Source organism: Equus przewalskii, chromosome 6 (genome assembly GCF_037783145.1).
Source record: "Equus przewalskii isolate Varuska chromosome 6, EquPr2, whole genome shotgun sequence".
NCBI classification, from domain to species: Eukaryota; Metazoa; Chordata; class Mammalia; order Perissodactyla; family Equidae; genus Equus; species Equus przewalskii.
Genome location: NC_091836.1, coordinates 39,200,829 through 39,217,372, shown reverse-complemented (window position 1 = coordinate 39,217,372; position 16,544 = coordinate 39,200,829). Strand labels below are relative to the sequence as shown.

Here is a 16,544-nt window from a genome sequence, read left to right as displayed (position 1 = left end):
ATCAAATTTAACAGTTGGAAAATCTGAAAATCTGAGGAAAGGGTATACAGGAGCTCTTTGCACTATTTTGCAACCATTCTATGAACCTGAAATTATTTTTAAACTGTTACAACTTTTAAATTGAGAAGGCAAAGGCAACCCTAAAGACTATCCCCCAAGGCCGTGTAAGGAAGGTGGTGCACCTGGTGCTCTACATGCCGGGGGAGACACGGAGACATGAAAGCCTCCTGCTTCTTGAACAATGGATGACCAGGAAGAACCGGCAGTCTTTCTTCCCTACTACCTCCCTTAAACTCCAGTCACCTGGTCCCTCACTAGCTTAGGCTCAGGCAACTGTAATTCATCTAAAAATACCAACGGTAGCTCTACTTCCTGGCTCAGAAGTTGTCCAAATGGATGCTGGTGGAATTCAGTAACACTGAGGACTGTATAACGCTTTTTTCAGCGACCATGATGCAAAGAAGGTATTGAACAGTTTATGGTCAAATTGTCTTTTATGCATTCAATTAATGACAACATCATTTCATTGTTTGGTTCTGTAACACACTGAAAAATTCTACCTACGGCACTTGGAAAATAAAGCAGTAAAATAAAATTTTTGTTGTGTATCAGCTATGGTAGCAGTCTTGTCCCGTAATTATCAAGAAGAATGTATCGCATGTTCTAGGCACTGTCATGGTACTGAGAGGACAAAGAAGACTAAAACAGGGTCCCTGTTTTCCAGGTGTTTATGGTGCAGCTGGAGAAAGATACACAGACAGATCATCAGCGTTCAGTGTGAGAGGTGCAATGGCAACAACGAGGAGTATTACAGAAATCTGGATGTCTTGATAGAAAATAAGACCAGGAGGAAAAGCTTCCTTTAAAGAAGGCATCCCCTGAGTTAAGTCTCAAAGGGAGAACTTCCCAAGCAAAGTCAGTTATGTCATTCCCAACCCAGCGAGGCGGGTGGCATGTGGGCAGGAGCCGTGACACGTCAGTGCTGACGAAGGCGAAGCACAGGGCAGGGGGTGGAAGAGAACAGGGAAGGGCTGAGCAAGGGCCACCACATGGAGATTCCAAGCCGTGCTAAGGAGCTTAACTCAACATTTTTAGTGAAGACTAAAACTTCGGTGGAGAAGAGCTACTACATAAAGTGTTTTATGCGCAGGACAGACATTTCCATCTTCATCCTAGATTGCTGAGGGCAATAGACCAGACAACAGAACGGAGCAACTCGCACAGATGCTGCTGTCACAGTCCAAGCAGGAAATGATGAAGAGCTGAAGCAGAGCAGTGAAACCAGATGGAGGAGGAGGATATAAGCCCGATGTTCCCAAACTTTCTCAAGACACAGCACCCTGAGTGTCACAGTAATTTTTTCATAGCACCTCCAGGCCAAAAGAACATGCAGAAGTTCAGAAGTTAGGGCCAACAACTTAATAAGTACTAGTGTCCTAACACCTCAGTGCCTGCTGGTCACTGCACAACTCCTCCAACACTGCAATCACTGAACACCATCATCCTCGTCTCTTCTAATGCAATTCTAATGTGATGCCAGCTTTTATAACACAGGAACCACTAAAATACAGCTCCACAAAGATACGAGGTCATCAAAGGGAATGAACTGATCTGATGTTGAAACTGACTATCTCCAGCTAGTAGTTCACGGGACAGCTAACAGATGTCTCCCTTGAAAATCAGAAACATCCCACGATGCCCTGCATCTGCGCAGTGCCCTGGGATGCCTCCACGCATGACCTGGGAACCATGGACACGCCATCTTTAAGGGGTGAAGATCAGGCTGGCTTGCAAACTGACCAGATGTGACAAGATGAGGGTCTCCCAGATCTCACGCCTGGAGTCTGGGTGGACGGTGGACCCAGTAAGTGACACAGGAGGGGACCAGGCTGCACAGTCTTTGGGGGAACAATTCAAAGAGGAGAAATGATTGCAAATAAGATCTATCATCTATGAATATTCAAGAATATTCTCGTTTCTTTTAGTTTGAGAATGTTACAGACAATGAATGAAATGTCAAACCCAGAGATTTCTTAGAGTTAAATGGAATGGAAGAACATCCTTAAACCACACCACACAAAATTTTTCAGGGCCAGCCCTGGTGGCCTAATGGTTAAGTGTGGCGTGCTCCACTTTGGTGGCCCAGATTCAGTTCCTGGACACAGACCTACACCACTCGTCTGTCAGTGGCCATGCTGTGGCAGTGGCTCACATACAAAAACAGGAAGATTGGAGCAGAAGTTAGCTCAGGGCAAATCTTCCTCAGCAAAAAAATAAATAAATAATTATGTTTCACAAGTCTCACATTACTGCATGATGCCCAATTCTCGAGTAAATGGTGTTAAGCAGATGCAATATCCCTTCTTCCCCCTACTGAATACTTTTAAAACAAAGTAACTGCTACATATTTTAAATATACTGTTCTTCAGGTGCTGACTCTTCCTGTTATTTTGCTACATGTGAGAATGAGAAAAGCAATTTTAGGAAAGATTTAATGAAGGGAGGGAGAGGAGTAAGTTAATGGCTAAAATTACATACATCTACAGAACTACCCAAGATACCTATGTTAATACTCTACCTTTGTTAATCCTATCACGGATCATCTAAAATCAACTGCTTTGCTCTTTTAAGCTTCTGTGACTAAATCTGTTCCTGAACCACCCAGACTACAGATATGTGACTACAGATGTGTCAGCAATGAGTGGTTAGGATGAATACATAACTAAATAAGCATTGGAAGCAACAACTCTGTTTCTGGGTAATAAAACAGTAACATGTTATGTGACCACCCAGTTATAGTTTCACTCAAGTCAGCTCTGACGGTTACCACCAGCCACACAGTGTCATGAACACCCTGGCCTGCCCTCAATCTTCAGAATGGCAGGTAGCACAGGGCCTGGGCCTAGTGTCCCTGATTGTCCACAGACAGCCCTGAGTCACTCTTCTCCTGAAAACGCCCACAAGTCCGGTCTAACAATACAGGATGTCAGTACATTGCTAACGTGTGCAGGGTCAAGGAAGGGGGCAGGAGACCGCAGCTTCAGCACCACTCACGACGATGCCTGTAAAACAGTGATTGCAAACTCTGACCGTGAGGTAAGCTGGACTGCTCTGAAGGCAGCCGCTTCCTCAGAGCCAAGGAAAGGCACATCCTCAATAGACAGAAGGCCGGGTGGAGGCAGTGACCATCGAAGACGAGCCTACCACCACCAAGAAAGCAGCAAACATTCAAGAGAGAAGGGCCCCAAGGAACACCTGCAGCCCTCAGCTGCTTAAGAGACGGGGACGCTTCACTGCGAGCCAAGGGAAAACTAACCCAAAACACGAGGGACTCCACCTCCTGAGAAGCAGCCAAGAAAACATCCACAGGACACTCACCAAGACACTTGAACGGGATCACAATGTGACTCCTGCACTGCTTTCTGTCCCTCCGGCACCAATTGTCCACACTGACTGGCTGGTTTGCCTCCATCACATTTGTGATCTGGAGCTCGGGGTACATCTGCACGGGAAGAGAAAACGCACACAGTAAACTGACCCTGTCCATAATAAACGGACGCTCGCTGGCAAGTCAGGACGAGTGTCTATTGTGCTCAGCTTCACCATTACCCTAAAGAAACCGAAAATTCCACTTTGCTGCCCCTGGTTCCAACTAAATGCATCAAGTAAAAAGATACTGTAACTATTAGTTTTCCTTTGACAGGTAGATTTCTGACCACATCTAATGCATTCTCTTAATAAAGGAATCTTTATTTAAGGACATAGAAAAGCAGCAAGCTTTCAGCCCAAAACAAATCTATTAGGTATTAAGTCCACTAGTAGGGTGCGTGTAAGCAGCTGAATCCATGAACTAAAACCTTGAAGAGGTCTGTTAATCAAATTATAGAATAATCCGTGAATCCCGGCCCAAGAGCTAGTCTTGGTAAGAAGTTAAAACATCTCATATCCTTTTCTAGGTCAAGTTTTGACCCAAAAAATGAGCTGCATCAGACCTGAGATGGTCATTTACAATACTAGTGGCCTTCTATCAGCAAGTGGAAAACACCAGAACCAGGAGCTTGCGGCACACAGAGCTGAAGTCTTTTAGAATCTTGATTCTTTCACACACTTAGGGATGAAGGGCCTGCTGCTCCCGCCATGAGCAACTTGGTCTTAGGTCAAAAGAGAAGAATGATAGAATATCTACTTCTAAGGTAAATACGTTCAAACTCGACCTAGAAACAAAGCAGTTTAACTTTCTGGCAACACTCTTACCTCCTGACAGTACTGAAGAACTTCTTCTTTTGTTCCAAAGCAGCTCTTAGTGCCTGTTGGGTCCGGTTCCCATTTCCCAGTCTGAATGTTCACATGCATATTTAACTTCCCACAAAACATTGCAATTTGAGGCTCAGCGACAGCAAACCCTGTTCCAGCATTGGCTGCAAGAGCCTACCAAAGGGGAAAAAATTCCAGGTTTACTCCAAAAGGGTTGGCAGAAAGGCATAGTCATTCATTGGTTTGTGATAGGAGAACTGTTCTTTTTAAAATCGTCATTATTTTACTATTTTATCTTCAAAAACAAATCCTTTTCCCAAGAGCTAGGCCAGAAGAAAAAATGACCTTTGGATATACATGATCAAAGTGAAAGGCAGATGAGAAATCTAACCCCCACTCCCCCATCTGGACACTTCTGATCCAACTGCAGTCTGCTCTAACACAAGCAAATCTACTTTCCACTCCTTGATATATCAAATGACAAAAGTATAGAATCGCTAATGTTCCAGTAATTTTATTCAAATCACTCACGTAAAAAAATTCTATTGAGCAGCTACTTTGTAAAGCAACATGCTCAATGCTGACACACAAGGGTGAGCAAAAAGTTATGGCCACCGCTCTCTTGGGGCTTCTGGTCTAGTGAAGGAGTGAACACATGAAAAAAGTGTGATCACACTGCCAGCTGTCCTAGGAAGGAAATGCACACAGTGCTGAAGAAGCACATAAAAGGGGACTCTGACTTAGGCTTGTGTAGGGAGGTGACCAGGGAAGCTGCCTGAAGACAGTGGCAGTTGAGCAGAGCTTTGACCAGCACATGTGGAGAGAATGCAGACTGAGTGGAGAGAGGTAAGAGCAGGGAGGAGAGGCAAGCGGGGACAAGACTAGACAGTGTGCAGACCAAGGAAAGACTTCAGTCTTTATCGCTGGAAGTGCTGAGCGGTTTTAAGCGTCAAGTTAATATTTTCCAAATGCAGCTCTGACGTTTTCTCTGTGGCAGGGTGAAAAGGGACTGAAAACAGACAGAGAGCATGCAGGGCAACGACTCAGGAAGCCAGGGGCACAGAGTTCAAGGGTGCCCTAATGGGAGCCAGGGCCACGGCAGTGTGCTGGTGAACAGAGGCAAGAGGTAACAGGCAGCCAAACGGGTAAGAGTGAGTAACAAACCAGCTGCGGGGGGGGAACCACGCCAAGTCTGGCGTGCGTTACTCAGTGAAGGATGGTGACACTCACGGAAACTGAACACCAAAAGGGATTTCATGAACAATTTTATCTTGCGTTAAGTAAAAATAATCAACTATTTCATAGTTGTGAAAACATCACAGCCATTAACAGCTCACAAATTATAGGTGAAAAATAACACTTAGGCATTACGACAGTAAGGCTCTTGCAAAGTCTCATGCACTAGAAAAATAGAGGCATCCTGGCATCTAGATATAGACCAATACTGATGGTTACATCCACAACAGAGTTTTGTGGTTTCTCTTAATGTAAAAGTTCTTCCAAGATAAAAATTAAACGGCTTTTTAAATGTTAAAATGTGGGAGGCAGGTTTAGATTGTATGGTCCACTATGTTGTTCTTTTTAAAAAGCATTAACATAAAACGGCTTTCCTATTAAAAAGAAAACGTACATTTGATTTTTTAAAATACACGGAAACGTGTGCTTTCTAGGCAACTCTCATTTATCTGTGCTGACGGACTACACAGACACGAATGGTCTTCCAATCAGGAGGCTACTTTGATTTTGAAACACATTACGATCGTTTTCCAGGACAAATTTACCGTCCTACCACACTTTGCTTTGGAGCTCATTGACATTAGCCTGTTTTCTAGCAGTACAAGAGAAAGAAGCAGTGACACTAGTGGGATAGCTGGGAGAAAGCTGACTTGGAACTAAAATGTTGCCAAGATCAATCGGGGTTGAAAAAAACCTCAAATAAATCCAATGAGGAGAACAATTAGCAACTTTATTAACTAGAATTGACTGTAGCCCTACTGTGATGAATAATCATTTCCTAGAGTCGAAGGCAGATCCTATGCCCTAAGTGTAACTGCAGGCAAAGCCAAAGACTAGTGAAGTCCTGTCCCTCCAAAGAAAGAAAAAAAACATTTACAGATATCTGCGGAAAGGAAGACAACTTATTTGTAGGTAACACTCTAACGATGTTTAATTCAAATAAATCATTAAAAAGTTTTAGGATGCACAAGAAAAGTGAGCTTAATTCTCACACTGAGTTCCAGATGTCCCCAAACGCCTCTTCTATGGCCACCTCTCTTTTGGGAGCCATCCCTAAGGATTATGGCTGTAAACCGGGATGCTGACATGGAGGAAGACGGGTGTGTGGAGAAAGGGGTACACACAGAGACAAAGACAACCGCAGAGACGCTTCTGTGGACAGAAACCAGTGCTCTCCCCAGGTCCGTTCCTTCCTACTTCACGTGCGCAGACAGAAATAAATGAAGGAGAGCCAGGAAGACATGACGAAATGTAAGCAAGAAAGCCAATCAATGAGCAGGAACGTGTTTCCCAAATTGGCTATAAATGAGCTGCCACAGCAAAGCTGAAACACGCCGAGCGGCATTTCCTAAAATCTCTCTACGGCCTTGTGTATTTTAACATTGAAGGCTCCTATTAAACAAAGAGGATTTGGGGTGTGGTATCTAATCTTTCAGAAGTGTGTGTAGGGGGGGACCATTACCTCCTAAATTCCAAAAATGAATACAAGCAAGAAACAGTGTCAACCAGCTATGTGAGCTCACCCAAGCCACAGCCGTGGAGTGGTCAAAGCTGGGCCGGCAGCCATTTATCAGCACCAAAGATTACGTTCCACACGTTCCTCATTATGGTTGCTGGCTAAGAGACCGCAAGAGTTCCAACTGTATAAACGCTCAGTTTATGGGTCAACCACTGAGGTCAGTGCATCAGAGTAAGTGCACTTGATCTCTGTGCTGAGTCGGTCTGCAGTGCCTTCCCTAAAGAGAAGCTAAATACTGGGGGTTAAAGCAACAGAAGAGGCAGCGAGGCAGCGGTGGCTCCTCACATCAGTTACACCGAGAAAAAGGAGGGACTGGAGTCGTTCCAGACCGCTAAGATGCTGCAGCGATTCACTGCCGAGCTCAGAAACATTCATCCTTGTGGTCCTAAGAGACTCTCAAGAAGGTGTCATCTGAAACATAAAAAGCCTCTGTGGACCACGTCTAGGAAGCAAGTAGACATACCCCAACCTTACCCAGACCATAAGAGGACTGTCTTTTCTGTAACGTTTGTACTTTGTTACTGTGAAAGTGCTCTGATTTAACGCGCTCTCCGTTTTCTTAAGCACACACTGTGCCTTGATCCATTACATCAACGCGTAAATCAGTCTGTTTCCTAACCTAACATGTTACAAATGGGACTCCACTGCCCAGTCAGCACTGCTGGCGGCCTGTGCACCTGGAATCCTCTACGAGAAAGTCAATGCCCCGGGCTCTGGCCCTGAGGCCTGTCCTGGTGACCTCTGGTCGTGGCTGCACTTCTGAGGCTTTGAAAACAAACCATCAACTGCCCAGCGCTTCCACTGTACTGAATAATTCATTCTTAATAAGAAAGTCCATTTTATTAATTTGGCTGGGGGAAAAGAGTTTAGCTATCCAAAGACAGAAATTCAACTTGGTAAAAAGTGCTTCTAGTAGCTGGGTTGAAAATCCGAAATGGCTTAAAGCAACAGATAAATAAACCTAAATCTGAACGTAACTTAAATCAGGGTTTTTAATCATCACCTCAAGAGATGCAACCCCTGGGCCCACCTGGGCCGGCCTCCCTTCATGAAGCCACGCCCAGCGCAAGGCAGGCAGGCCGGCCCACCCAACCCCCGCCCCCAGACTCCCCTCCTCGCGAGGTGGGCCCCGGCCTAATCTGGGCCCCTGTCCAAGCCGGCTCCAGGTCTGCTGAAGCGCCGTGGTGGGGGGAGCACCTTCTAAAGAGGAGGGTGTTGTCCTGTTGCCGAGTGTGCCAGGAGAAGGAGGTTAGCGGGGAAACTGGGGCAATTATTTGAACAAGGTCTGTAAATCAGTCAACAGCGCTGTACCAGTGTTAATCTCCCATTCTTGATAACTGCACTCCGGTTATGTTGGATGTTAACATTAAGGAAAGCAGGCTAAAGCTAGAGGGGAACTCTCTGTAGTATTTTTGCAACTTTTTGTCAACTATAAAATTAATCCAAAATAAAGCAGTTTTGTTTTTTTTTAATCCTGTTCATTACCTGCCTGACTTTCAACTGTAATCACATGGTTTCAATCTGTCAAAAAGACAAGACAGACGTTCCAGCACGGCAACTAGCAAGTATAGCAGAGCAGGCCCAATACCTGAAAAACCGCCTACTGATTCTGAACACACGGCACACGTCCTAATGTAGCAAAGCTCTGTGTACATATACTCAATTTGACCCCTCTCCAAGGGGAGACTATTCCAGTTCTGCCCAGAGCCAAACACAAAAGCAAATCCACTTCTGTTACTGTCAAAGGGGGCCTGGAGTGTGGACGTTTAGACTATCTTCATCAGCGTACAGAAGTGAAGCTTAAACCATGGGCACAGGGAAGAATGCGTGAAGTCCACCACGTGACCAGTCCTCCCCCAAATCCAGGACGGCATGAAATGGGCTAAAAAGACCGCACCTGCCTGCTCCCCCCAAGCACGGGACACGCCTAGAGCAGGCTGCGTCCTACCCCACACTCACTTCGTGTGAGTTCAGGCAACAAAGGTTTACACGAACAATTTAACACCGCCCCTCCACTTAAAGGAAAATCTCCACAGTTACTGGCTTCCTGCCTCTGGAACCAGCTCCCGGGCGGCAAGGAAGTGAGGTCAAGATGAATCTGCAGTCAACTGAGGCCCTGCGGTGATCAAAAGAGCACTACATAAGATATTTCTCTAAATCTGCTTTCTTGAGGGATGTGCCCCTCACTGACTAGCTGTGTGACCTCATGGAAACTACTTCAACTCTCTCTCTCAACCTTACTTTTCACTTTTGTACAACATAAATATGGCACTCCCCAGTTTTAGGTATCCCAATAAATGACACGTACAACCCTAACTTTGGACCTTGGTTCACCCTACAACAGTCAGAACTCTTTCCTAAAACTCCTGATGCATAAGCAACAAGGCTCGGGGACAAAGCTCCCTCCCTGAATGAGGCTGCAGGCCAGCAAAGCCCAGCACCGCCCGCCCCACTGCCTGCCCCACTCCACCTGCCCTACTCGGAAGGTGCGCTGACTGCAGAGGCCAGGGAGCTGGCGGGTGCGAGGGTTAATAACGGCCCAAACAACATGAGCTGAGGCTTAGCCTTGGAACTCACTGGCCAGTATTACTTACGCAGTTACTTATTAAGAGTGTGCTAAATAAACAGTGCGTGCAGGGCTGGGGGAACGGACGGGGGTGTTTCCTAAACTTTAAAAAAGTGGGATGATTTCAAGTAACGAACACCCATAAGTACCACTGATTAACTATTAAATATGTTCATTCTAAATCATTCTTATTGATTCACAGATAATAAAAATAATACAAATGATGGGGGGAGTTTCTGTGGAATATCTGAGCAGAAACGTGCCCAAATTATAAGCATACTTCTGGCTGATCTGATGCTGTACAATATTCTATTTATTTTAAGTGCAGTAAGTTACAATCTGGTAAATTTTTGGTATATTTCGAGTATTTCATATACTGGTAGTAAATTACACCTCTTAAAAATATTCTATTCTTCAAACAGATCTAATTCACTAAAATAAATACTCAACTTGCTAATTTTTACCAAGGTCAAGTTGGGAAACTATACAGTGTGTCAGCTCTGGCTCACATGCTCTGACTTCAAGATGTCACAACCACAAACATGAAGAGCCAAGGTCGGAGAGCTGACACTGATTCCACTGGGATCTCTTCTCCTTTAATATATCCAAGCAAAGTTAAGAAAAACCCATGCAGCTGAAGACATTACTGTTTTAACGCGTCGGACGGTTTACCCGTCTTTAAAGCAGGGGTTCCCTGACACTCATTAGGGGCCACTAAGGCCTACAGCAGGTTTTCAGAGGCCTGAAAAACGAGGAAAATAAGAATAGTCTGGTGTGCATGTGCGCGCACGAGTGTGTAGGGTGTAGAATTGCTCACTGTCCTCTCTTGAACCACTGTCCTGAGCTCTAAGATTATCTTCTACCTTTCGTTTTAGAATTTTTTCATAAAATGATAGCAACAGTAAATGGGGAGTCTTTAAAAACATTCCTTCTTTAATATTAAGAATTAACTACCTTATCTAAAATTTTTTTCTTAGTTTTCTATTCCATGAAAACTAAAAGCTTAGCTCTTTATTTCTAAGGTTCTGTGATGCTGAAAGGCAAGAAAGGGCAGAAATCCTTAAGTGAATAACCCGTATCTTTTTTTATAACTAGAAAATAAGAGAGTTTGCCAAAATGACTTTCACAGGACAGGGAGAAAGGAAATTCACATTCTAAAATACAAATGGCAATTTCCATATACCATTCTGACAAACATTTTACTATGTTTACTAGGCGCAAGCAATATTCTGGTACCAGTCTTGATGTAACAAGTCACTTTAACTTCTAATGTCCATTAAAACAACTGTGAAGGGGCCAGCCCTGTGGCTGAGTGGTTAAGTTCTCACGCTCCACTTTGGCAGCCCAGGGTTTCACTGGTTCGGATCCTGGGCGTGGACATGGCACCGCTCATCAGGCCATGCTGAGGCAACGTCCAACATGCCACAACCAGAAGACCCACAACTAAAAAAATACACAACTATGTACTGGGGGGTTTGGGGGAGAAAAAGGAAAAATAAAATCTTTAGAAGTACAATAGGTCACTTAATAGTATTTAAAAAAAAACATAAAAATAACAAAAATATGAAACAGCTCCACCCTCTCCAAGTTCAAAGCAAGTCAAAATGGAATCTTTCCTATGATTTATGTAGCATTTAAATTTAAAAGTAAATACAGACTTATTATCAGCTCACACCAGATCTGCTTGCAGACAATAATTCTTCCTGTCTGGGACCCATGCCCATGTGCATTATTGTAATTATGAGCCATTTTTAAAAATACAGCAATAACGCTAATATGAGCTGCTGGTCAGTATGTTTACTGCTTGCTGCCTCTGCCATTAATCAGCCTTCCTGAGTTCAAGCCATCTAACTACTAAATAAATGCATAAAGGAGGACAGGACAAGCTGCACTCAAGTAAAAGGAATGAATAAAAAGCATGTAAATGTGTGTGTGACACACATACACACACATACCCCCACAGCACTGTTGTCCTACCCTTGGGTGGGCCTCTGGGAGCTGCGTCTACCCTTGCCCTCCATGATCCACCCTGCACAAAGCATCCTGTATCCTCAAGTCAGAACACATGGACCACTCTTCTGTTCCCAGAGATTCAAACCCTTTAACAGGACCCCTGCCTCAGTCCAACACCCCACCTTGTGCTCAGTGCATCACCTAGTGTATCCTTGGGTCCTGACACAGCCAGGGTCTTTCTTGGCTCAAGGCTCTCCACCTAGCACTCCCTCCCCTTCTCCCCAGGGGACATTCTCACCTTTCCAGACTCAGCTCCACTGTGCATTCTCTGAGGGCCCTTCCTGAAGACAGTCCCCAGCCCAGAGGTGTTTTATTTCCCCTCAGGCAATCTGAAACTCCTTGTTTATCTCCCTCCTTTGGAAGGGAAGCTCCTCAAGGGGAGGGATCCCATCTGTTTTTCTAGCCACTGTACCTGGAAACAGCATCTAAAATACAATAGGTAATCATTTACACCCAAGCAAGTGACTGACTGACTCTAAAGCCTGTGTTCTTGGTTTTTTCAAGACATTTAAACTAATATCAATTAGCAGATATCACTCAGCAGTTAACTTCTAAATGATTAACTCTGTACTAGTCTTCACATAAGCAGATCTATAATGTATGACAAATGAAAAAAAGAAGCTTATGCAGTATATGGCAAGTTTTGATTATTTTTATTTAAATTTTTGCCAAGTGAATCCATGTACACAGCCCGAAAAGCCACATACCACGAGGCTCGTATCAGAAGGGCAGTGCTCTACCCCAGGACGAGCACGTGCCTCGAGGCAGCACCTCGGACCTCCTACAATGAGTCTCTACCTTTCTTTTTTTTCTTTTTAAGGATTGGCATCTGAGCTAACTGTTGCCACTTTTTTTTTTTTTTCTCCCCAAATCCCCCCTTTATATAGTTGTATATTTTAGTCGTGGGTCCTTCTAGTTGTGGCATGTGGGACGCCGCCTCAGCATGGATTGATGAGAGGTGCCATGTCCATGGCCAGGATTCGAACGGGCAAAACCCTGGGCCACCAAAGCAGTGCGCATGAACTTAACCACTCGGCCACGGCCACCGGGCTGACCCCGAGCCTCTACCTTTCTTATCTTTTCCTTTCTAGTTTCTTCTTGTTCCTCTTTCTGAAAGATTTCAACTAGATTTTTAAATTTCTAGTATCACGTTTCTAATCTCCAAGAACTCTTCCATGTTCTCTGAAAGCCTTATTTTATTGCAAACTATTATTTCATAGATGTAACACTGTGCCCTCTTCGAGGTAAATAGCAAGAACGCATCTGAAGTTATTTGTCTGTTCCTCGACTTGTCTTCAAATTGCTTTCTTCCCCCATCTGTTTTGTTCATGTTCGAGCTGTAAGCCTCTAATTCAATAGTTAAGGGGGCACTGAAAAGCCAGTCAGAAGCTTTCTGTGAGTGGATAGGACCTGTCAATAAGTGACCTTCACTCAGCTCTCCAGAGAGGAATCCTACAGACCCTCACGGGGGCCCACGGGCCTGGCTGTCCAGGGTCCGGCAGGGAGCCCTAGTGAGGGGGACTTTCACCTCATCTTCTGCTTGGCCAGCTGTCCGCGAGTAAGCCCTGATACTCTTCCCAGGCGCAGAGTGGGAAGGGCCTTCAGGGGCTAATAACCCACTCAGAGGCCTGATGCTCCCCAGCCCTCGTTCAAGTTTGCTCTGCAGCACTTGCTTTTAGCTGGCTTCTCTCCCTGCATTCAGGTGTCAGTTATTTCTGGTCTGCTAGCTCAGTTACTTAGGTCCATCTGCTTCCCATCTTTAAGACTTTGTGGACATCTTTCCTTCTCTCCTGTTGTCTTTGTTGGTTTCTTCTCATGTTAAATGTATCAAAACTAAGCCGCATTCTCTCATCAGGACAACTAGAACAACTAGAGCTAAAACAGCTAGAATCCTCCACTTGCATCTGTTGAGGTACAACAATTCAAAAGCTACTAACTATGAATATATTTGAAAACTAGAGATGGGAAAGTTTAACAAGATCATAACCGGGCCATCACAGTGGCACAGCGGTTAAGTTCATACGCTCCGCTTTGGCAGCCCGGGGCTTGCCAGTTCAGATCCCAGATGCAGACCTACACACGGCTTATCAAGCCATGCTGTGGCAGGCATCCCCCATATAAAATGGAGGAAGACGGGCATGGATGTTAGCTCAGGGCCAATCTTCCTCAGCGAAAAGAGGAGGATTGGTGGTGGAATGTTAGCTCAGGGCTAATCTTCCTCAAAAAATAAAAAAGATAAGCTTTTACTTTTGACTATTTAAATAAAATGTCTGTTAAGAAAATAAAATTCTGATCCGTTACTCAGATTATTTCATTTGCTCATTTTACAATTATGTTACAGTCAACATGCTAGTCACTGGGTATTATGGGCTGAATTGTGTCCCCCTCAAAATTCATGTTGAAGTCCAACCCCTACCATCTTGAAATGTGAACTACTTGGAAATAAGACTGTTGCAGATGTAATTAATTAAGATGAGGTGACACTGGAGTAGGATGGGCCCCCAATCCAGTATGACCAGTGCCCTTATAAAAAGGGGAAATGTGAAGAGCCAGACACATACACACAGACACCATGTGGAGGCTGCAGTTATGCTGGCAAAAGCCAAGGAGCTGGCAGAAGCTATGAGAGCCTGGAAGAGACACTTCTTTAGCAACTTCGGAGGGAGCACAGCCCTGCCGACACCTTGATCTTGGGCTTCCAGCCTCCAGAACAGGGAGACGACAAATTTCTGTTGTTTAAGCCACTCAGCCTGTGGCACCTTGTCATAGCAGCCCTAGAAAATGAGCACACTGGGTGAACTAAGACTCGGTATATGTATCGGGGAGCTCAGAGTCTTAGAGACGGGATCCAGATTCAGAGAAAGCCGGACCTACAGCATAATGCACGCATCACGAATGAGAGGTGAGCAAGTGGCAAGTGTGAGAGCACAGTAATCCGACAAGAGCTACAACAGAGATGGGCACAGGGCTTAGCCCAGAAGAGGAAGAGCTATGGGGGGGGGCGGTGGAGGGTAAAGTCTTCAGAACCTCTTCTCCAAGGAAAGCGTGCTTGGGCTCTCTCCCAGCACGACTATGACCTTGCGACGCATAACTCAGAAGACGGGAGGATGTGATTTGGCAAGATTAGGCAGAAACTAGGAAGCCGTTGCATTCATCCAGGAGAAAGGTGAGGAACAAAGGCTGGAGAGGCAGGAGTAGGAAAGGGACAGCTGGAGAACTGCTAACAGGATCCGGACAAGGGAGGCAGAGGAAGGGCAAAATGACTCCAACTGGCTAATTCTGACAACGAGGGAAGCAGTGGAGCTAACAACCAAAGAAAGTGAAGAGGGCTGGGGAGGTGGGGACTGGGGATGGACAGATTTCAGATTTGGGTGCACGTGTCTGAAGTACTCACAGTTTATCCAAATGGCAATAGTGGAGATATTTACCAGACAGAAATACATGTCAGGGACTCCAGAAGGAAAGGTGGGCTGGAATTATGAATTTGCAATTCAGTAACATGCTGAAAGAATTTTAAGCCCAGAGAATAGGTAGGATCATCTGGGGACACTGTGCAGTTGAAAAGAAGGACAGAACCATAAGAAATAGCAACATTTAATGGGCATACAGAAGGAAAGTCCATGACCAAGGAAGAGAAGCAGGAAAGTATGTCAAAGAAACCATACCCTCAGAGAGATGAAGCAGCAGCAACTGAAATGTCAGTACTACATTTCACTGTGTATGAGATCACTGGTCGATTCAGTGTGGGGAAGTGAAAGAAACAGGGCCACAATGATCCAGGTGACAAACGAGAGGTGAAGAAATAGCCTACGAGCATAAACTAGTGATCCTCAAGGTGGGGTGTGCTAGGTCATCCCAATTAAAGAAACACTACAACTGTCTCTACACAATGCAGCCCTCACTGGTCAGCTCCCTCTCATACTGCAAACTGCTGCGGCTTACGTGACAAAGAATCCTCCTGTGCTGTGGTTAACTTGATGACAAGACCCCGAGAAGGTAAAATCTGTACAATACTTTGAAACGAAAGGAGAAATAACCATGAAAATCAACTGTACCACACAGAAGTTTATCTCATGGTTGTCTCACGGTGAAGTACTTACGAGAGTCATCATTCTTTAACAAAAAGACTTCTGAACTTTTTTACAATGGCATGTCTGTGCCAGTATCTGACATCCAGTAGATATTTTTGAAAAAGTAAATATCTTAATCTTTCTCGTCCAAGTAAATGTGACATTTTAAATAATAAGTGATAAACAAACTACTTTTAAGAAGTTAACTCATGGGCTGGCTCCATGGCATAGTGGTTAAGTTTGGCACGTTCTGCTTCAGTGGCCCAGGTCCGGTTCCCGGGTGCAGACCTACACCATTTGGCAGCAGCCATGCTGTGGCAGCGACCCACATACAAAATAGAGGAAGACCGGCAATGGATGTTAACTCAGGGCGAATAATCCTCAGTAAAAAAAAAAAAAATTTTTAAGTTTATGCATGGCTATGGAGAGGGCATTTTAAAAATCAGTACTGGGAAAATTTTGCCTTATGTTATTTCATTGTCAAAATGGTAAATGTGTCACCTATAAACCTACGAGTATACCTTAACTGAAAGCAATTTCCTAACTGATTTTAAACCTTCCAAAATAAAGAATTTTACTAAGTTGTGTACCTATTTCTTAAAAATATAAAAGTGCAATTTTCAACTGGCCCATAAAAACAGCTGATTAACACATTTAGTAGTTACATTTCAACATTTCCATAATTAACAGTAAGACTGAAAAATGGGTATGATAACTTAGTTAAGTGCAGCACAGTACTTCTTTAGATCTTCTGTAGATTTATATGTCTATGTAAGGTGTCTTTTTTCAGCTGTGACAAGGATCAAAGTAAACTGAACATAGAATTAGACCTTTAAATAGCTATTTCACAAAATTTAAGTTCTAGGTTTTTAAAAATGAAGACAGC

General features: G+C 44.3%; 1 protein-coding gene across 8 annotated transcripts in view; it reads right to left on the bottom strand.

Annotated features, from left to right (window-relative positions):
* Nucleotides 1-16,544, bottom strand: part of APLP2 (amyloid beta precursor like protein 2) — a 74,279-nt gene that overhangs the window by 31,634 nt on the left and 26,101 nt on the right. For 4 of the 8 annotated variants that reach the window (XM_070623447.1, XM_070623445.1, XM_070623448.1 and 1 more), the window contains exons 2-3: nucleotides 4,255-4,428; nucleotides 3,379-3,502 (exon numbers count right to left, since the gene is read on the bottom strand). The exons of the other annotated variants lie outside the window; for them this stretch is intronic. In XM_070623447.1, coding sequence (XP_070479548.1) covers nucleotides 3,379-3,502; nucleotides 4,255-4,428 — 298 coding nt within the window. The remainder of the gene's footprint in view (nucleotides 1-3,378; nucleotides 3,503-4,254; nucleotides 4,429-16,544) is intronic. 8 annotated transcript variants of the gene reach the window in all.